Raw genomic sequence first — 23,081 nt, 5'->3', positions numbered from 1 at the left:
CCTCAGGCAGGCCACAATTGCTGCAGTCTTGTTAATTTGGGGACACACCTGCCCGTTGCCCAAGTGGAAGCCCAGATACCATACTTCCGCCCGCCCAATCGCACACTTCTTCGGGTTGGCTGTGAGACCCACCCGCCTCAGCGACCTAAGGACAGCCCTCAGGTGTTGTAGGTGCCGCGGCCAGTCATTACTATAAATAATGATGTCGTCTAGGTACGCGGCTGCATAGGTGGTGTGGGGGCGGAGGACCCTATCCATCAGTCACTGGAACATAGTGGGTGCCCCAAACAGCCCAAAAGGAAGTGTGACAAACTGGTGTAAGCCGAACGGTGTGGAAAAGGCCATTTTTTCTTGGGATAATGGAGTCAAGGGGATCTGCCAATAACCCTTTGTCAAATCCAGTGTCAAGTAAAAGTGAGCCATGCCTAGTCGATCGAGCAACTCATCAATACAAGGCATTGGGTACGCATCGAATTTAGACACCGTATTGACTTTTCTATAGTCTACACAGAACCGGACCAACCCGTCGGTCTTGGGTACCAAGACCACCGGGCTGCTCCAGTCACTGTGGGACTCCTCGACGATGCCCATTTCGAGCATGGCCTCGAGTTCTTCCCGAACCACTTTTTTCTTGTGTTCGGGTAACCTGTAAGGGCAGCTGCGCACTACCACCCCCGGGGGCATCTCAATGTGGTGCTCTATGAGGCCAGTGCGGCCGGGCAGGGGCGAGAACACGTCCAAAAACTCGGACTGCAACTGGGCGACCTCTGTGAGTTGGGTCGGGGAGAGGTGGTCTCCACAGGGGACCGGAGAGGTACGCAATGCCAATGTTCCCTTTTGAACCTCCGGCCTCAGCTCAGCCTTCTCTGGAACCACCGACACCAACGCCATGGGGACCTCCTCGTTCCAGAGTTTGAGCAGATTGAGGTGGTAAACCTGTAGCGCCCTACCCCTGTCCATTCGCCTCACCTCATAGTCGACATCCCCGACTCGCCGTGTGACCTCAAAGGGTCCTTGCCACTTGGTGAATAATTTGGAGCTCGATGTGGGCAACAGTACGAGAACTTTATCTCCTGGTGCAAACTCCCTAAGGCGCGTACCGCTGTCGTACAGGCAGGTTTGCCGTTCTTGGGCCTGCCGCAAATTCTCCTGGGTTAAGTGTGTGAGTGTGTGGAGTTTTGCGTGCAGGTTCATAACGCATTGAATTTGATTTTTACTGGGTGAAGGTCCCTCCTCCCAATTTTCTCGCAGCACATCTAGAATGCTGCGGGGCTTACGCCCATATAACAATTCGAACGGGGAGAACCCCGTGAAGGCTTGTGGGACCTCTCACACTGCAAATAACAAGGGTTCGAGCCATTTATCCCAATTACGTGTGTCCTCACTTACGAAATTTTTAATTATATTCTTGAAGGTGCGATTGAACTGTTCAACTAAACCGTCCGTTTGTGGGTGATAAACGCTGGTGCGGATCGGTTTAATACCCAATAACCCATACATTTCGTTCAGTGTACATGACATAAACGAGGTGCCTTGGTCAGTCAGAATCTCTTTCGGGATTCCAACTCGGGAGATGACACGAAAGAGCGCTTCCGCAATACTGCTTGCTGAGATATTGCGCAGAGGCACTGCTTCCGGGTATCACGTTGCATAGTCCACCAGAACTAAAATAAAGTGGTACCCTTGTGTTGACCAATCTAATGGCTCGACGAGATCCATCCCAATTCTTTCAAACAGGGTCTCGATTAATGGGAGAGGGTGCAATGGCACTTTTGGAATGGCTGCTGGATTTACTAACTGGCATTCGTGGCACACCGTACACCACCTACGGACATTGCCGCGAATCCCTGGCCAATAGAACCGGGCCATTAGTCGGGCTAGTGTCTTATCCTGTCCCAAGTCTCCAGTCATGGGATTAAAGTGAGCCGCCTGGAATACCAATTCCCGGCGGCTCTTTGGAATCAAAAGCTGCGTGACTTGCTCTTTAGTCTAAGTGTCCTGCGTCACTCGGTATAACCTATCCTTCATAATAGAAAAATAGGGGAAGGACGGGGTGGCGTTTGGCTGGAGCATTTGACCATCGATTACTCTCACTTGGTCAAACGCATGCCGCAGAGACTCATCTCGCGATTGCTCTAACAGAAAATCCGCCAGGGATTCCCCGAGAAAGAGAGGAGGAGCCTGCTGCTCCTCACTGTGACGTGGAGATGACGTAGACAGCTCTGTGACAGCTGCTCCCGCCAAAGCGACACCAGGACCTCCCCCTGTTAAACTACGGCAGGACCCACTCTTCACTAGATGGCTCATTAACTCCCCGAATCCCAGCCAATCAGTCCCCAAAATTATCGAGTGGGTGAGGCGAGGATTAACCGCCGCCTTTACTCTAAATTTTTCCCCTCAAAAGAATGTGGACCGACACTAAAGGGTAGCTATGAACATCCCCGTGCACACACAACACCTTCACCCCCTGTGCTCCCCCCAATGCCTCATCTTGCACCAGGCTTTGGTGAATTGAGGTCTGATTACAGCCAGAGTCTGCCAAAGCCTGATATGTATCCCCTTGGATACTCACCGGTATGCGATACGCTCTGGCCCGATCGAGGGCGGCTCCTGGCGCGTCGGGGATCTGAACCACCGGGCCCACTTCCATCGCCGAGCACTGCTGTTGGAGGTGACCTGGCTCCCCGCAGTGCCAGCAAACCGGCCCGGGCTTCCTCTCTGCACCGGCGCTCTGGGGCTCACTCACCTGGAGGGGTGGAGAGACAGATACAGAAGGGAAAAACAGGAGGGCACCGCGGGTGCGATGGGCCGGCTGGGGTGGGGCCGGCCCCCACCTCCGCAGTGGGGGAACGGGGCGAGGACGAGACACAGGAGGAGAGGGGGGAGAGAAAGAGAGAGAAGTGGGAAAAAGAGGATGTCTGCTGTCCTGCCGTCGGAAGAGCTGCCAAATGGTCCTCCGCCAACTCGATGGCCTAATCCAGTGATGCCGGGTGGTGGCACTGGACCCACTCTGCGGTTCCCTCTGGTAGGCGGGCGATGAACTGCTCCAGTACCACCTGATCGATGATCCTCTCGGCATTGCGGTTGTCGGCCCTCAACCACTGCCAGCAGGCGTCCCAGAGCTGCTGGCCAAACACGAACGGCCGGCCGACTTCCTCCAGACGCAGAGCGCGGAAGCGCTGACGCTGTTGTTCAGGGGTGCGCCCCACCCACTGGAGGACGGCCCAGTGAAGGTCCTCGTAGACCAGCCGGGGGTCGGCGGGGAGCTGTAGCGCGGCCAGCTGCGTCTCGCCCGTTAGCAGGGGGAGGAGGTGCGCCGTGCGCTGTTCCACCGGCCAGTCCAAGGCCTCTGCTGCCTGCTTGAAAAGCGTGATGAAGTCCTCGGGGTCATCATGTGGGTCTATCTTAGTGAGGGTGAGGGGAGAAGGGCCCATGGCGGTGGAGGTGGTGGACCCCGCCAACGCGAGGAGGTGCCGGAACGCCTGTCGGTCTTCTTGCTGCACCAGCACCAGGGCCTCGAACCGGTGCTCCTGCTCCTTTCGGAGGGTGACTAGCGCCTGGTGCTGGCTCTGCTGGGCCGTGGCGAGGGCATGGACCAGGTCCGCGAAGGGAGAGGACTCCATGGGGCTGTTCTTTTTCCTGTGCTCGATTCCCGGGTTTCAGCACCACTGTAGCAGTTCGTGTGGGTGGAGCATAGAAAGACGGCAGGCCAGAATTCAGTTCCACAAACTCTTTATTTTAGCTTTTCAGCTTTAAACTATTCACGCACATGCACGCACACACACACCAGTCATCTGGTTGGGGAGAGAGCTTCCTTCCTCTGCTCTCTCTCTCCTCATATAGGGCGCGGTCACTGGGGAAGACACACAAACACAGATTAACCAACATCAGGTGCAGTGATTCTGCCACTTACCTTCCCTGACTCCACCCTCCGGTCACAGACCGACACTTGACCACGCCCCCGCTGCCACAATATATATATATATGTGTATATGTGTGTGTGTGTGTGTGTGTGTGTGTGTGTGTGTGTGTGTATATGTATGTATGTGTGTGTGGAAAAGATCTAGGGAAAATTCATTGTATTTTTATTAGTATAATACACAAGTGTTTTGCCCGAAGGCTCATCAAGTGTGTGTAAGTGACTTGTCCAGGGTGTACCCTGCCTTTCACCCGTAGTCAGCTGGGATAGGCTCCAGCTTGCCTGCGACCCTGTAGAACAGGATAAACCAGCTAGAGATAATGAGATGAGATGAGATATGTATATGTATGTGTATGCATGTATGTGTTTGTGGAAAAGATCTAGGGAAGAGTCATTGTATTTTTATTAGTATAATACACAAGTGTTTTGCCCGAAGGCTCATCAAGTGTGTGTAGGCGACTTGTCCAGGGTGTACCCCGCCTTTTGCCCATAGTCAGCTGGGATAGGCTCCAGCTTGCCTGTGACCCTGTAGAACAGGATAAAGCAGCTAGAGATAATGAGATGAGATGAGACATAGTGGAATGATTAAACCTGTAATGTACTCATAAGACCTGGCTGATAACCAATGCAGTTATCTACAGTGCACTATTGCAGCATAACTTAAAAAGTTTTTTAAACATTACTAATGCTTACAGTGCCTTGCAAAAGTATTCATCCCCCTTGGTGTTTGTCCTGTTTTGTCACAGTACAAGCTGGAATTAAAATAGATTTTTGGAGGATTAGCACCATTTGATTTACACAACATGCCTACCACTTTAAAGGTGCACATTGTTTTTTTTATTGTGACACAAACAATAATTAAGATGAAAAAAAGAGAAATCTGGAGTGTGCATAAATATTCAACCCCTTTCGTATGAAACCCCTAAATAAGAGCTGGTCCAACCAATTCACTTCGTAAGTCACATAATTAGTTGATTAAGATCCACCTGTGTGCAATCAAAGTGTCACATGATCTGTCACATGATGTCTGTATAAATCAACCCTGTTCTGGAAGGACCCTGACTCTGCTACACTACTAAGCAAGCAAGATGAAAACCAAGGAGCCTCCAAACAGGTCAGAGACAAATTTGTGGAGAATTATAGATCAGGTTGGGTTATAAAAATATAACAAACTTTGAATATCCCAGGGAGCACCATTAAATCCATTATAGCAAAATGGAAAGAATATGGCACCACTACAAACCTGACAAGAGAAGGCCGCCCACCAAAACTCACAGACCGAGCAAGGAGGGTATTAATCAGAGATGCAACAGAGACACCAAAGATAACACTGAAGGAGCTACAAAGATCCACAGCGGAGATGGGAGTATCTGTCCATAGGACCACTTTAAGCTGTACACTCCACAGAGTGGGGCTTTATGGAAGAGTTGCCAGAAAAAAGCCATTGCTTAAAAAATCACGTTTGGAGTTTGCCCAACAGCATGTGGCAGACTCTCCAAACACATGGAAGAAGATTCTCCGGTCAAATGAGACAAAAATTGAACTTTTTGGCCATCATGGGAAATGCCATGTGTGGCACAAACCTAATACCCTGAGAACGCCATTCCTACAGTGAAGCATGGTGGTGACAGCATCATGCTGTGGGAATGTTTTTCATCTGCAGGGACAGGAAAGCTGGTCAGGACTGAAGGAAAGATGGACGGCACAAAATACAGGGCAATTCTGGAGGAAAATCTGTTTGAGTCAGCCAGAGGTTTGAAACTGGATCAAAGGTTCATGGTCTAGCAGGACAATGAACCTAAACATACTGCTAAAGCTACACTGGAGTGGTCTAAAGAGAAACATTTAAATGTCTTGGAATGGCCTAGTCAAAGCCCAGACCTTAATCCAATTGAGAATCTGTGGCATAACTTGAAGATTACTGTACACCAACGCAACCCATCTAACTTGAAGGAGTTGGAGCAGTTTTTCCTTGAGGAATGGGCAAAAATCCAAGTGGCTAGATGTGCTAAGCTAATAGAGACATACCCCAAGAGACTTGTAGCTGTAATTGTAGCAAAAGGTGGCTCTATGAAGAATTAACTTTTTTTTTTTTTTGGGGGGGGGGGGTTGAATACCTATGCACACTCCAGATTTCTGTTTTTTCATCTTAATTATTGTTTGTGTCACAATAAAAAAAAAAAACAATGTGCACCTTTAAAGTGGTAGGCATGTTGTGTAAATCAAATGGTGCTAACCCTCCAAAAATCCATTTTAATTCCAGCTTGTAATGCAACAAAACAGGACAAACACCAAGGGGGATGAATACTTTTGCAAGGCACTGTAAATGGACACACTTTTTTTTTCTGATATTAAGATAATGAATTGAAACAAGCTATACTAGCACATGCACTGTAGAGTATAAATGTTAAAGGTTCATATTTGCATATCATCTACAATATGGAACAACAAAGTAAGAAATGAGAAAAAAAAACAAGTGTCAGCATAAAAGCAAGTACAAGTAGACAATTTTATTGAAAATGATTTATAATATCAATACAATAATACTGTACTGTGTACACATGACAACAGATGAAGACAGTTTATATGTACTTTGTAAACTATTAATTTATGAGTGTGAATTCATTTCCTTGGGTTACGAGGCCACATTGTTAGCTCATATTATGTCTTTGTACATCTCAAATATAAGTTTAATGAATACATAGAAATAATTACCAAAAAAAGTTGACTAACTCTTGTCCAATTTGGCTAATAATATTTTGATCAAATTAGCCAAAGTGGCTAATGCTTTAAAATTCCTAGCACTAACCCAGTCATGGATGTTATTCCTATGTACTGTAAATATTAGCGTAACTGCTGTGCCACAGCTTATTTATTTGTTTGTTAGGTCTAATTCAGAAGGAATTCGTGGTGGTTTGGTTCAATGTTTAAAAGTACAGGAGTGTGTTGAGGCACGGTGGTGTAGTGGTTAGCACTGTCGCCTCATAGCAAGATGGCCCAGCGGCTGACAGGGGCCTTTCTGTGTGGAGTTTGCATGCTCTCCCCGTGTCCGCGTGGGTTTCCTCCGGGTGCTCCAGTTTCCCCCACAGTCCAAAGGCATGCAGGTTAGGCCAACTGGTGGCTCTAAATTGACTGTAGATGTGAATGTGAGTGTGAATGGTTGTCTATGTGTCAGCCCTGCGATGACCTGGCGACTTGTCCAGAGTGTACCCCGCCTCTCACCCATGGTCAACTGGGATAGGCTCCAGCTTGCCTGTGACCCTGTAGGACAGGAGAAGATTAGATTAGAGATTAGATAGAACTTTATTGATCCCTTCGGGAGGGTTCCCTCAGGGAAATTAAGATTCCAGCAGCATCATTACAGAATAAACAGAATAGAAAATAGAGAAAAAACTTCAAGATAAATTAAATTAAGTATTTACATATACAAATATAAAAATAATAAGATATGGGGAAGAGAGGAAGGAAGAAGAAAGGGGAAAAAAAGGGGGGCAGCAGGAGAGATATTGCACTTTATATTGCACATTATATTGCACATTGTCCAGTATTGCTTATTGTTAGGCTAGGCTACTGCTCCTTCCCATCCTCTGTCCTCCTGTTAACCCTCCTCCCCCCCAGAGAAGAGTTGTACAGTCTGATGGTGTGAGGGACAAAGGAGTTTTTAAGTCTGTTGGTCCTGCACTTGGGAAGGAGCATTCTGTCACTGAACAGGCTCCTCTGGTTGCTGATGATGGTGTGCAGAGGGTGACTGGCATCGTCCATGATGCTCAATAGTTTGTCCATAGTCCTCTTCTCTGCCACCGTCACCAGAGAGTCCACCTTCATGCCGACCACAGAGCCGGCCCACCTGATCAGTTTGTCCAGCATGGACGTGTCCTCCTTGGACGTGCTGCCCCCCAGCACACCACGGTGTAAAACAGGACACTGGCGACCACAGACTGATAGAACATCCACAGGAGTTTCTTGAAGATGTTAAAGGACCGCAGCCTCCTAAGGAAGTATAGCCTGCTCTGTCCCTTCCTGTATAAGTGTTTGGTGTTGCAAGTCCAGTCCAGCTTGCTGTCCAGCCACAGCCCGAGGTACTTGTAGGAATCCACAGCCTCCACCTCGACCCCTTCGATCAGAACTGGTCATGACCTTGGTCTGGACCTCCCAAAGTCAATGACCAGCTCCTTGGTCTTCGAGGTGTTGAGCTGCAGATGGTTCCTGTTGCACCACACAGTAAAGTCCCTCACCAGGCTCCTATACTCCTCTCTGTCATCACTGATACACCCAACGATGGTTGTGTCATCGGCGAACTTCTGAATGTGACACAGCTCCAAGTTGTAGCAGAGGTCCGCAGTGTACAGGGTGAAGAGAAGAGGGGCCAGCACCATGCCCTGGGGTGCTCCAGTGCTGCTAATCACAGTGTCAGACGTGATGTCCTTCAGCTTGACATACTGCGGCCTGTCGGTGAGGTAGCTGGAGATCCAGGTGACCAGGCAGGGGTCCACTCGCATCCTGTTCAGTTTGTCCTGAAGCAAAAGGGGCTGGATGGTGTTGAAGGCACTCAAGAAGTCCAAGAAGAGGATCCTCACTGTGCCATTTCCCTTATCCAGATGTGAGTGGGCTCGGTGTAGCAGGTCGAAGATGGCGTCTTCCACACCAACACCTGCCTGGTACGCAAACTGCAGACAGTCCTGGGCGTGTTGTACCTGGGGTCTGAGGAGGCTGAGGAAGAGCCGCTCCAATGTCTTCATCAGATGTGAAGTGAGTGTCACCGGTCGGAAGTCGTTCAGCTCACTGGGCCAATTCTTTTTGGGAACTAGAACGATACACGATGTCTTCCAGAGGGTGGGCACTCTCCCCAACTGCAGGCTGAGGTTGAAGATGCGTTGGAGTGGTTCAGCAGCGCAGGTCTTCAGTAGTCGGGGACACACCTTATCCGGGCCTGCTGCTTTCCTGGGATGAAGCTTCCTCAGTTGACCTCTGACCTGGTCTGCATTAATGCATGGAGGAGTCTGTGTTGAGGTGGGGGAGGAGGGGGCTGCTGCGATGACTGGGGGGAGGTGTGTTGAGGGAAGGAGAGATGGCTGCAGTGAGGGGGAGGGTGGGGGTCAACTCGTTCACCCTCTCCACTGTCCCCTCAACGACTCTGGTCTTTGTATTGTGGCCTTTGATGATTTTCACACCTTCCCAGACCTCCCTCATGCTGTTCTCCTTCAGCTTCTGCTCCACCTTTCTCCTGTAGCTGTCCTTAGCTTCTCTCACGCAGCATTTCACCTCCTGCTGCGCTGCTTTCATCACCTCCCTGCTCCTGAAGGCGGCCTTCTTCCTGTTGAGGACAAGCTTTGACTTTCTGTGTTACCCATAGCTTGTTATTAGGGTAACACCATACAGTCTTAGCGGGGAAGACCACGTCTGCACAGAAGTTGAGGTAAGCGTCTACAGCTAATGGATGGATGGAGGAGTGTGTTGATGTTCATCTCGGCCCTCTAAAGGCAGACTGCAGCACCACAACCTCCTGACTAGAAAGAAGAGAAACAAGATGGCGGCTCATGTGTTGTGGTGTGGTGTTATTGTTCTCTCCCCGGTATGTTTGGAGTCCTGTCTCAGATGCCCCTTTTCCACCAAAGCAGTTCCAGGGCTGGTTCGGGGCCAGTGCTTAGTTTGGAACCGGGTTTTCTGTTTCCACTGACAAATAACTGGCTCTGGGGCCAGAAAAACTGGTTCCAGGCTAGCACCAACTCTTTGCTGGGCCAGAGGAAAGAACCGCTTACGTCAGTGGGGGGGGGGGGGGGGAGTTGTTAAGACCGACAACAATAGCAAGACCGCGAAAGGTCGCCATTTTTAAGCGATGAGAAGCAGCAGCTGTACAAGCGCGAAGTTATCCATTATTGTTGTTGTTGCTGCTGCTGCTTCTTCTTCTCCGTGTTGTTGTTGCTTCGATGTTTGCGCCAAGGTTTATGCAAATGCAGCGACGTAACTGACGTATACAGTGACGTAATGACGTGGCTCCCCTTAGCACCGCGAGCTATGGAAAAGCAGACTGGTTCCCAGCTGGCTTGCAAGTTGAACGAGTTGTAAACCAGCACCAGCACTGGCCCCGAACCAGCCCTGGAACTGATTTGGTGGAAAAGGGGCAGCAGAGAACGGGGGAAGGAGGGGTCGTGTGTGTGTGTGAGAGAGAGAGATCACGAGAACAAAAGACTAATGACATCACCACACAGAGAACCAATCAGAACACCAGCAGCTGCTCAAATCTCCATACTCCCAGCATGCATCTCTGCAGTCTGAAACGCAAAATTAAAAAGTGTAGAATTTTGAAGTGTTTAATGGTTAATTTGGAGGATTATTATATCTGTAAAGTCCATGCAGTGTGTGCGGATTCAGATCAGCTCCTGAAAGAACTTAATGTTTCCGCGCTCACACTGGAAAGGAAATGTTGTAGTACATATACAAAAATTGGAACGATACAGAGAAGATTAGCATGGCCCCTGGCGCATGGCTGCGGTGCACTCTTCTCCGTTGACAACACTGACACGCAAAATCGTGAAGCGTTGCCATTTTTAATTTTTTTTCCTAATAGCTCTGAAAACCAACCCAAATCCTCAAACGCTAACTCCAACCCTCACCAGAGCCGGTTTCCGGAGAGCCCAAAATAATTAGTGACACCTGCTTAAAGACAAAAAAAAGCCCAATTTTATTTTAGTGTTTGCAAATATATAGAGCAGCAGTCTCCAACTTTTCTGGGACTGAGGGCTACCCGAAGGATGAGAAACGAGATGGAGGGCTAGTCATTCAAAAATAATTTACTTAAAATAAATAAAAGGCTTAACATCCCTTTAAAACAAGACTACAGTGGTGCTTGAAAGTTTGTGAACCCTTTAGAATTTTCTACATTTCTGCATAAATATGACCTCAAACATCATCATCAGATTTTCACACAAGTCCTAAACGTAGATAAAGAGAACCCAGTTAAACAATTGAGACAAAAATATTATACTTGGTCATTTATTTATTGAGGGAAATGATCCAATATTACATACCTGTGAGTGGCAAAAGTATGTGAACCTTGAGGATTAGCAGTTAATTTGAAGGTGAAATTAGACTCAGGTATTTTCAATCAATGGTATGACAATCAGGTGTGAGTGGGCACCCTGTTTTATTTAAAGAACAGGGATCTATCAAAGCCTGATCTTCACAACACATTTTTGTGGAAGTGTATCATGGCATGAACAAAGGAGATTTCTGAGGACCTCAGAAAAAGCATTGTTGATGCTCATCAGGCTGGAAAAGGTTACAAAACCATCTCTAAAGAGTTTGGACTCCACCAATCCACAGTCAGACAGATTGTGTACAAATGGAGGAAATTCAAGACCATTGTTACCCTCCCCAGGAGTGGTCGACCAACAAAGATCACTCCAAGAGCAAGGCGTGTAATAGTCGGCGAGGTCACAACGGACCCCAGGGTAACTTCTAAATAACTGGAGGCCTCGCTCACATTGGCTAATGTTAATGTTCATGAGTCCACCATCAGGAGAACACTGAACAATAATGGTGTGCATGGCATGGTTGCAAGGAGAAAGCCACTGCTCTCCAAAAAGAACATTGCTGCTCGTCTGCAGTTTGCTAAAGATCATGGACAAGCCAGAAGGCTATTGGAAAAAAGTTTTGTGGACAGATGAGACCAAAATAGAACTTTTTGGTTGAAATGAGAAGCATTATATTTGGAGAAAGGGAAACCCTGCATTCCAGCATAAGAACCTCATCCCATCTGTGAAACATGGTGGTGATAATATCATGGTTTGGGTCTATTTTGCTGCATCTGGGCCAGGATGGCTTGCCATCATTGATGGAACAATGAATTCTGAATTATGCCAGCGACTTCTAAAGGAAAATGTCAGGACATCTGTCCATGAACTGAATCTCAAGAGAAGGTGGGCCATGGAGCAAGACAACGACCCTAAGCACACAAGTCGTTCTACTAAAGAATGGTTAAAGAAGAATAAAATTCATGTTTTGGAATGGCCAAGTCAAAGTCCTGACTTTAATCTAATGGCAGTGTTGTGGAAGGACCTGAAGCGAGCAGTTCATGTGAAGAAACCCACCAACATCCCAGAGTTGAAGCTGTTCTGTACGGAGGAATGGGCTAAATTTCCTCCAAGCCGGTGTGCAGGACTGATCAACAGTTCCCGCAAACGTTTAGTTGCAGTTATTGCTGCACAAGGGGGTCACACCAGATACTGAAAGCAAAGATTCACATACTTTTGCCACTCACAGATATGTAATATTGGATCATTTTCCTCAATAAACAAATGACCAAGTATAATATTTTTGTCTCATTTGTTTAACTGGGTTCTCTTTATCTACTTTTAGGACTTGTGTGAAAATCTGATGATGTTTGAGGTCATATTTATGCAGAAATATAGAAAATTCTAAAGGGTTCACAAACTTTCAAGCACTACTGTATGTAGGATTATTTGCTTTTAATAACAATCAATGAATAGAAACTGGCATTTTAACATGAAATTTAATTATGAATAATCATAATCTCAACATATCAATACCGTTAGGAATTAACAACTTTTTTTTTTTGCAAATTCCAAGGTTTAATTTATGCTAACCTTTTATTAGCTTATGCTAATAAGTTAATAATGATAATGGTGAACATATTTTGTTGTTTCTTGTAATCTCATATTGGGAAAGTACATTTGCCCTCTTTTAGAATTATACACACAAATTTCCAATATTCTCACTGCAATGAATAGCCGTTACAAAAAAACAGGTCTGGAAATGCCACTGGCACAATAACAGAAGGCTATAATTTTCCCTTTTCAACACACAACAGTTCTGTGAAAGTTAAAACTATTCAAAATCCATTCCTTAGAAAACTGCATTGCAACAGTAATATAACACGTGCACTTCTAACATAGCATAAGTTGAAACTCTTAATTGCATCCTTAAATGATTTCACCTTATTGCAGATTCATAACATTCAAGAAATCATTCTTTTACCATTCTCTTAATATTCTTTTCTCATCTAAGTTTTAAAATGCATTTCATGCACTGATTTTTGCATGCAAATAGTTCCTAGTGGGAAGCCTGACACTGCATTGAGTCCACCTGTGCACTGTAGTCAGGGGTATAGCTTGACACAGCAACTCTGATTGAATCTTCAAGTTGTATATCAGTTAAGCAAGTTCTGTGTTTGTTTTTAATGAAATTCATGTGCACACCTTTGTATTTTTCTGAGTCCACAAGATACCAGAAGCGAGGACCCCTGGTGGGCTTTGCGAGTAATGTTTTGCAACGTAATGATTTCCATTTCAATTTCATCAGCATTCAAGTTGAATACTTCACCTGGTTGTTCAGAAATGTTTGTGATGTCACATTGCATGAAAGGATTAGCAATGAATGCAACACAAGGCTGCAGTTTATCAAAGTCATGAAATCTTTCTTGCCCAAGCCTAGATATTAGCTGGGTGTACTTTTCTCCAGCCCCATCTAAGGCTACAGATGCAAGGGCATTACCATTCAAAACTGACTGCACAGAAAAAAATGTTCAACTTTGCTCTGAATGCATTCACAGCACTGATCATGTCCGATACATTCTTACCTTTGCCTTGCAGTTAGTTCAAGTGATTCAGTTTCCCTGTGATGTCTGTCAGAAAGGCAAGGTCAAGCACCCACTCAGTGTCCTGGAGCAAAGTAGTGTCCTGCCCTCTGGATTCCATGAACTCTTTGATTTTGTCCAGAAGTGACAAACAACACTGTAGAACTCTACCCCTGCTGAGACATATTATCTTTGTGTGCAGCAAGAGGTCACCGTACTCAGCTGACAGCTCCTCCAGAAGAAGTTTGAATGCCCAGTGTTGTGTGGCCTTCGCACAGATACTGTTGACAATCTTCACGATCAGAGTCATGACATGATCAAAACCCACCCCTTTGGCACAAATTGCCTGCTGATGGATGATATATTGGTAACTGAGGAAACAGGGAAAATCTGGATTGCTTCTGCAGCATGCAATAAGACTAGAATGACAGCCAGTCATCACGGGGGCTCCGTCGGTAGTTACCAATACCAACTTTTGAAGTGGGATGTTTTTCTCTGTAAAATAGTGCTTTATGGCCTCGTAGATGTCAACGGCCCTTACTGTGGTTTTCAGGGGCAGCAAAGCAAGCATCTCCTCCTTCATAGTGAAGTCACTGAACACCATTCTGATGAAGACCATCAGCTGCGCCATGCTGGTTTTATTCACCGACTCATCACATTGGATGCTAAAGTACCTGCATGTACTCATGTCACCGTTCAGCTGTTCCACCAAGTTAGTGGACATTATTGATACTCTCCTGGCCATGGTGTTGGCACTTAGCTGAACATCCACGATGGCAGCAAGGATCTCCTTCCCATTCTTGTGATCTTTAAGCAAAGTATCTGACCACCTCTCCATCCGAAAATGCCTTTTTGCGCTTAGCCAGGTAGTGTGCTGCTCTGAAGGAAACTTCTGTAGCCGCTTTTGATTGCTTTGCCGGCTTGGTGAAAAAAGACTGTTGTCTGCCCAAAGCTGCCTTGAGTTCACGAGTCTTTTGAGCACATAATGCGCTGCCTAGAGGGTAGCTAGCATTGAACGTTCTGTGGCATATAGAAAAATGTCTCTCCACATTGTGTCTCTTAGCCAAGGCTATGGCAGCTCCACAGATCAGACACACACAATGTTCACCAACTTGAGTAAAGAAGAATGCTTTCTCCCATTCATCCTGAAAGTGGTAAGTCTTCTTTTTCTTGCTCTCCGACATCGTATTTAAACACTTTTACAAAACTACCTTTACAGAAAATTTACAACTTATCGCATTGTGTTGATTGCTATCCATTGGCGGGCTAATGACTGAGGACTGAACACAAAGGGGAGTTGGCGCAGTGGCATAGAAGGCTAAACTTTGACCTGGCAAAGAAAATTATCTACATTAGGCTTCTATTTTAATTTAAAAAATGTTAGGGGGATTTTAAGAAAATACTTCTGGATTAAACTTCAAGGCATCTTAAAACATGAAAACAATAAAAAATATATATTTTTTAAATTACCAAATATGATTTGAACAGTGCAGTAGTCACTGGCTATTTTTAGAACATCTATCACAAGCGCTTCCCAGGCTCCCAGCGGGCTACCTGGTGCCCGCGGGCACTGTGTTGGTGAGGCCAGCTATAAACAGTATGCGTCCCATACTACAAGAGTGGGGGTACAGTCGGAGGAAAATGTTTGTACACCCTTTGGAATTTTTTACATTTCTGCCTAAATTGGTCATAAAACATCATCTGAACTCTCCAGCAATCTTAAGAATGAACAAACAGTGTCTGCTTGAACTAAGACCACCCAAACATTTGCGTTTTATCATATTTTTATTGACCATAAGATGGAATTATTCACAGGATAGGGAGGCATAAGTAAGTACACCCTTTGATTTAGTAGCTGGTTGACCCTCCTCTGGCTGCAATAACTTTAACCAGACGTTTCCTGTAGTTGCAGACTAGACGGGCACAACGATCAGGAGAAATCTTGCACCATTCCTCTTTGCAAAACTGTTGCAATTCAGCAAGATTCCTGGGATGCCTGGAATGGATGGCTTTCTTGAGGTCATGCCACAACATCTCGATTGGATTGAGGTCGGGGCTTTGACTGGGCCATTCCAGAACGTGAATTTTGTTCTTCTGAAACCATTCTAATGTCGACCTGCTTCTGTGTTTAGGGTCATTGTCCTGTTGCAGGACCCATCCTCTCTTGAGTTTCAACTTTTTGACAGATTGCCTCAGGTTTTTCTGCAAAATATCTTGATATACTTGAGAATTCATTTTCCCATTGATTATAGCCAGTTGTCCAGGCCCAGAAGCAGCAAAGCACCCCCACACCATGATGCTACCGGCGCCATACTTGACGGTGGGGATGAGGTTTTGCTGATGGTGTGCTGTACCGACTTTCCTCCACACATGATGTGGTGTGTTCCCCCCCAAACAATTCAACTTTGGTTTCATCAGACCACAATATGTTTTTCCAGTGGCGCTGAGGAGCATCCAAATGCTTTTTCGCGAACTCCAAACGAGCAGAAATGTTCTTTCTGGACAGCAATGGCTTCCTCCGTGGCCTTCTCCCATGAATCCCATTCTTGTTCAGTGTCTTTCTTATAGTAGATGTGTCCACAGAGATGTCTGCATGTTTCAGTGATTTCCTCAAGTCTTCAGCGGACACTCTTGGATTCTTTTTTACCTCATTGATGATGACTCGCAGTGCCTTTGGAGTGATCTTCGCAGGGCGGCCACTCCTTGGCAGAGTAACAACTGTTCCAAATTGTCTCCATTTATACACAATTTTTCTAATTGTAGACACATGAACACCAAGGGTCTTAGAGATGGTTTTGTAACCCTTTTTAGCTTTATACAAATCAATTATTTTGTGTCTTAAGTCTTCAGACAGCTCCTTTGAGCGAGGCATGATGCACAGCACATGCCTCTCATCAAAACACACCTTTTAACTGGTTTTCCAGTGGGGTGGGTAGCTTACGACACACCTCAGTGATTGGACATCAGGTTGGCTCACACCTGAGTCAAATTGTTTAATCATCTAATTAGTCTAATTAGCTCTTGGATGAGCCTTAGCTAAGGGTGTACTTACTTATGCCTCCCTATCCTGTCAATATTTCCATCTTATGGCCAATAAAAATATGATAACATGTAATTGTTTGAGTGGTTTTAGTTCAAGCAGACACTGTTTGTTCATTCTTAAGATTGCTGGAGAGTTCAGGCGATGTTTTATGACCAATTTAGGCAGAAATGTAAAAAATTCCAAAGGGTGTACAAACATTTTCCTCCGACTGTATATAAAATAACTTGAAAAGCAGTAAATGAAACCGAGACTAAGAAAACAGCCAAGGCATAATAGCGGATACGTAGTGAGGGACGCTTTTAGGAACTGAAATAAAATATCAAAAAGCCTAATTTTTGTGGTGTTAGTTCGTAATATATGCTCATTCCAACTTGCCCGAATGCATGTTTCACTTGCCCCCGGCAAGCAGGCAAGTGCCCTGCTTTTTGACCTCGCCGACTATTACACGCCTTGCTCTTGGAGTGATCTTTGGTGGTCAACCACTCCTGGGGAGGGTAACAATGGTCTTGAATTTCCTCCATTTGTGCACAATCTGTCTGACTGTGGATTGGTGGAGTTCAAATTCCTTAGAGATGGTTTTGTAACCTTTTCCAGCCTGATGAGCATCAACAATGCTTTTTCTGAGGTCCTCAGAAATCTCCTTTGTTTGTGCCATGATACACTTCTACAAACATGTGTTGTGAAGATCAGACTTTGATAGATCCCTGTTCTTTAAATAAAACAGGGTGCCCACTCACACCTGATTGTCATCCCACTGATTGAAAACAGCTGACTCTAATTTCACCTTCAAATTAACTGCTAATCCTCAAGGTTCACATACTTTTGCCACTCACAGATATGTAATATCGGATCAGGATCATTTTCCTTAAATAAATAAATAAATAAATAATCAAGTATAATATTTTTGTCTAATTTGTTTAACTGGGTTCTCTTTATCTCCTTTTAGGACTTGTGTGAAAATCTGATGATGTTTGAGGTCATATTTTTGCAGAAATATAGAAAATTCTAAAGGGTTCACAAACTTTCAAGCACCACTGTAGATAACAGATTGTATTTGCATTGAGAATGTATTTCACTTCTTTTTCAGGGAAGATGATGAGGGAATACTGTCAAGTTTGACAATTAGTCATGTTTCAGAGACAGACCTCAAAGTTAAATATTGTTGTGAAGCCATAGATCTTAATGAATGGAAGTCTGTATGCATCACCCTCATGATCAGAGGTAAGTTCACACTGCATGGCAGCCCAAAATTGTACTGTGTGTTAGGATGAGGCAGGATTTGCTGGATGCTCCATAATTATACATGAATAAACAGGGGAGGGTTGAAACCAGGAAGATCCAGAACAATGAGACAACACAGTGACAATGACCCAGGACTCAGACCTTGAAAACACAATAAGACTTTGGACTGAAACAATGAAACCTTAGGGCTTAAATAAGTTAACTCACTTATCCAAACTGGGTAGTTGAAGACTGGAAAAAGACCAGGTGATTCCCCCTGTGCTTTCTCTGTCCTGTTTCAGTGCATCTGTGCCCATGATAGCCTTAGATTCCTGTTCTTGGCTGACAAGAAGTGAAACTTGATGTGGTTTTCTGTTGTTTTAGCTGATCCACCAAAAGGTTTGATGTTTTGTGCATGCTGTGATGCTTTTCTGGTCACCACATTTGGAAGGAGTGATTATTTGCACTAGTATATACTTCCTGGCAGCTTGGACTAATCTGGCAATTTTCCTCTGACCTCTCTTATCAACAAGGCTTTTTCACCCACAGAACTGTTGCTCACTGAATTTTTTTTTTTTGCACCATTCTGTGTAAACTCTAGAGAAATCCCAGGAGATCAGCAGTTTTTGAAATACTCAAACCAGCCCATGGTACCAAAAACCATGCCATGTTCAAATTCATGGAGATCACATTTTCTTCATTCTGATATACACTGATCAGCCACCTGCTTAATATTGAGGTCCCCCTTGTGCCACCAAAGACCTCTCCACAAAACCTCTGAAGGTGTGCTGTGTTATCTGGTTCCAAGATCTTAACCTTTAAGTCCTGTAAATAGTGAGGTGGGGACTCTATGGATTAGACTTGTTTGTCCAGCACATCCCAAAGATGCTTGATTGGATTGAGATTTGGGGAATTTGGAGGCCAAGTCAACACCTTGAACTCTGTCATGTTCTTCAAACCATTCCTGAACAATTTTTGCAGTGTGTCAGGGCACATTATCCTGCTGAAAGAGACCACTGATATTAGGGAATACTGTTGCTATGAAGGGGTGTCCTTGGTCTGCGACAATGATGCATCTCCAGACCACTTCAATGTTTCTCTGTTAAAGGGATTGTGCAATGTAGCCTAACTCAAGTTACTGTTACAACCATGAACTTGATATTGTTATAGATGTGAAATTTATACATTCATAGATGTATTTAATATTGTGGGAGTTAGTTCCTATTATTACTTACACACACACACATCTCAGCTGGATAGTACAGTGGTAATGCTCACTGACTATGACGCAGGAGATCGGGGTTTGAATCCCGGTTGGGGCAAAACATCATCCAGTAAGGGTCCTTAGGCAAGACCCCTCATGATATATCAGCCTACCTCAGGAATGAGTGAAGACATAACTGATAGAGTCATACCGGCTCAGACGTCGCCCGGGTCAACAAGGTCTGCGTCAGTTGCTAGGGAACCAGGGCAAACTGATGAGAAATGGGCTACTCATCAGGCGGACGATGGATGAGGACAGAAAATATGGATTTGCTGGAATGCTACTATACAAGCAATCAGAGAGAGGGGATACATGCAGCAAAGGGACCATTGGATACTTCGAAACCCACAAAGAAACAGCCAACATGTTCCAACATCCGTAATCGAAATCTACTATCACAACTAGAGATTAATGAAATACAACAACGATGCTATGGCAAGGGGGAGCCAGGAAGATAGGTCAGCGGGGAGATGTCATCATCCCCACAACCAGAGATTGGGTACCAAGCCTCAACACAAGAGCTGCTGACCTGAGAAGGAAGATCGTGGAACCAACTGGAAACCTGGAGCCCCCGACGAATACCGAAGCTGAGTTACCAAGTACCTTCAGAAGATCTACTAGTAGATGTGAATGCTGCTCTGAAGACAATCCCCACAAGAACCATCACTGAGTACCAACAAGCTGATACACAGTACAGCAACAGTAATCATGGAGATGCTTGGACACAAGGTGGGCTCGGGACATAACAAACAGTATCCACCATGGAAGAGACGATTAGAGGCCAAGATAAAGGCAGCACGGAGAGAAGTTAGCCAGCTAGCTGAACTACAGACAGGGAACATGGTGAATAAAGGGGCACCCAGGAAGTACAACTCACTCTCCATGCCAGAGGCACTCGAAACTGCCACCCGGTTGAAGAGATACACCAAGGAGGGAGAGGCCAGAAGAATAAACAAGCTGTTCTCCACTGAACCAGCCAAGGTGGTTAGTGGACCTAAGAGCTGACCACAGCAACCTCCCAGAACAAGAACCAGTAACCATCTCAATGGCAGACGTCCAAGAAAGAGTGTCAAAGATGAAGAGCTGGACAGCACCAGGCCCCAATATGATCCATACGTACTGGCTGAAGAAGCTAACTGCACTCCATGAACGCCTAGCAGCACAGATGAACCAGCTGCTGAGGGATGGAACCCACCCTGAATGGCTAACCCAAGGCAGGACAGTCCTAATCATGAAGGGACCCATCCCATCCAATTACCTGTCTCTGCACAACATGGAAGGCCCTGTCAGGCATCATTGCGGCAAAAATGAGTAAGCATGTGGCTCAATACATGAGCGAGGCACAGAAAGGGATTGGCAGTAACACCAGAGGAGCCAAGCACCAGCTACTGGTCGATAGAACAGTTGCCCGAGACTGTAAGAAGAGACAGACCAACCTGTGCACTGCCTGGATTGACTACAAGAAAGCCTACGACTCAATGCCACACACATGGATACTGGAATGTCTGGAACTGTATAAGATCAACAGGAACCTAAGGACCTTCATCCAGAACTCAATGGAAATGTGGAAGACAACCCTAGAGGCCAACTCAAAACCCATTGCCCAAGTCAACATCAAGTGCGGCATATACCAAGGAGATGCGCTATCACCACTGCTGTTCTGCATAGGCCTGAACCCCCTCAGTCGGATCATCATGAAGAGCGGCTACGGGTACCGATTCCGTAGTGGGGCAACAATCAGCCACCTGCTCTACATGGATGACATCAAGCTGTATGCCAGGAATGAGCAAGAAATAGACTCGCTGATCCACACCACCCGGATCTACAGCGATGACATAGGGATGTCATTCGGATTGGACAAGTGTGGCCGGATGGTCTCAAAGAGAGGCAAGATGATCCGGACTGAGGGGATTGACCTACCAGAGGGCAACATAGGTGATATCCAAGACAGCTACAAGTACCTTGGCATCCCACAGGCTAATGGAAACCATGAAGAAGCCACAAGGAAGTCAACCACAGCCAAATACCTCCAGAGAGTAAGGCAGGTCCTGAATGGAAAAGTCAGCTGAATGGTAAGAACAAGGTCTGAGCCATCAACATGTACGCACTACCAGTCATCAGATACCCCGCTAGTATCATAAACTGGCCAAAGGAGGAGATAGAAGCCACAGATATCAAGACTAGAAAGCTCCTCACCATGCATGGAGGGTTCCACCCCAAGTCCAGCACCCTGAGACTATACACTAAGCGGAAAGAGGGAGGCCGAGGGCTAGTGAGCATCAAGACCACGGTCCAGGATGAAACATCGAAAATCCGAGAATACATCAGAAAGATGGCCCCAAAGGATGAACTGCTAAGTGACTGTCTCAGGCAGCAGAATCCTGATGAGAGTGCAGAGGAGGAGGAGGAACAGACAACCTGGAGGGACAAACCCCTACATGGCATGTACCACCGTCAGATAGAGGAAGTGGCTGATATCAAGAAATCCTACCAGTGGCTGGATAATGCAGGACTGACAGACAGCACAGAGGCACTGTACCACTGTACTATCCAGCTGAGATATATATATGTGTGTGTGTGTGTGTGTGTAAGTAATATGGCAGCATAAGAACAGGCCATAAGCACAAGAGCCATAGAGGCCAGGATCTACCAGAGTAGATCAGACCCAAGATGCAGACTGTGCAAAGAAGCCCCTGAAACAGTCCAGCACATAGTAGCAGGATGTAAGATGCTAGCTGGATCAGCGTACATGGAGAGGCACAACCAAGTGGCTGGGATAGTATACAGGAACATCTGCAACCAGTATGGAATAGAAGTACCCAAGTCCCAATGGGCCATACCACAGAAGGTGGCTGAGAACAACAGGGCCAAGGTTCTGTGGGACTTCAGCTTCCAGACTGACAAACAGATCCTGGCTAACCAACCGGACATAGTGGTGGTGGACAAAGAGCAGAAGAGGGTGGTGGTGATAGATGTGGCGATCCCAGCTGACGCCAACATCAGGAAGAAGGAACATGAGAAACTTGAGAAGTATCAAGGGTTGAAAGAGCAGCTGGAACGGATGTGGAAGGTCAAGGGTTGTGTGGTCCCCATGGTAGTGGGGGCACTTGGGGCAGTAACCCCCAAACTGGGAGAGTGGCTCCAGCAAATCCCAGGAACAACATCTGAAGCCTCAGTCCAGAAGAGCGCAGTCCTAGGAACATCGAAGATACTGCGCAGAACCCTCAAACTCCCAGGCCTCTGGTAGAGGACCCAAGCTTGAGGATGACATGGATACCACCCCCCCGCCGGGGGTGAGAAGGAGATTTTTATATATATAAAATCAGCTATAAGCAATCATTCTCTCACTACTCTTTTTTTCTCTGTCTTGAAGTTAATAAGACAATAAAATGCAGCTTGTCATTTTATGGAGAAACTCAGAAGTCCTTTGTTCTGAAGACTTTCCCTTGGTAAATAACTGACAACTTCAGGGTGGTAAAAGTAACTCCACTTCACACCAGCACCACCCTGTCATTCATTATTTTCCTATAACGTGCCTCATTGTGTTTTATTCCTCATTTACGTTCTTAAAATTCACTGAGGAGAGAGGAGGCTTCTAAACTGAGCACACAGTTGCTTCCTACATGGAAATCTTTCTAATGTAGTCAGTGATGTAAGCCTATTCCATAAATGCACCACCTCTGGCATGATAATGAGAACCACAAATGCTAATTTAATAATCTTAAATAAAAAATAAAATTGGTAGAAATAAAATCCTTAAATGATTGTTAATTAAAATATGCAAAGGATTATGAATAAGTCAGGTTCCTGATATGGGGTGTGTGTGTGTGTGTGTGTGTGTGCACCCTGTAGAGACTGCAGGCAGACCAATGTAATTGCAGAAAGAGTATTTATAAAACAGAAAGGCAAATAGTACAAAAACATTAGACAAAGGGAGGGTCGTGGAATGGGCAACGATCAAGCGAGGCACAAACAGAGTAACAGAGGCGAAGACAAAAGGCAGAGTCCAAATACACACACAAAAAGTCAAGAACCAGAA

At 45.7% G+C, this 23,081-nt stretch overlaps 1 protein-coding gene and 1 pseudogene across 4 annotated transcripts in view; both read left to right on the top strand.

Annotated features, from left to right (window-relative positions):
• The window catches only part of il1rl1 (interleukin 1 receptor-like 1), a 61,592-nt gene that overhangs the window by 33,816 nt on the left and 4,695 nt on the right, over positions 1–23,081 (top strand). For 3 of the 4 annotated variants that reach the window (XM_060929126.1, XM_060929124.1, XM_060929125.1), the window contains exon 8: positions 17,645–17,778. The exons of the other annotated variant lie outside the window; for it this stretch is intronic. In XM_060929126.1, the coding sequence (XP_060785109.1) occupies positions 17,645–17,778 (134 nt within the window). The remainder of the gene's footprint in view (positions 1–17,644; positions 17,779–23,081) is intronic. 4 annotated transcript variants of the gene reach the window in all.
• Positions 10,338–10,398, top strand: LOC132892229 (U6 spliceosomal RNA; annotated as a pseudogene).

Source organism: Neoarius graeffei, chromosome 9 (assembly GCF_027579695.1).
Source record: "Neoarius graeffei isolate fNeoGra1 chromosome 9, fNeoGra1.pri, whole genome shotgun sequence".
In the NCBI taxonomy this organism is placed as follows: domain Eukaryota; kingdom Metazoa; phylum Chordata; class Actinopteri; order Siluriformes; family Ariidae; genus Neoarius; species Neoarius graeffei.
The sequence above is the reverse complement of the archived record's forward strand: the minus strand, read 5'-3'. Positions and strand labels throughout refer to the sequence as shown.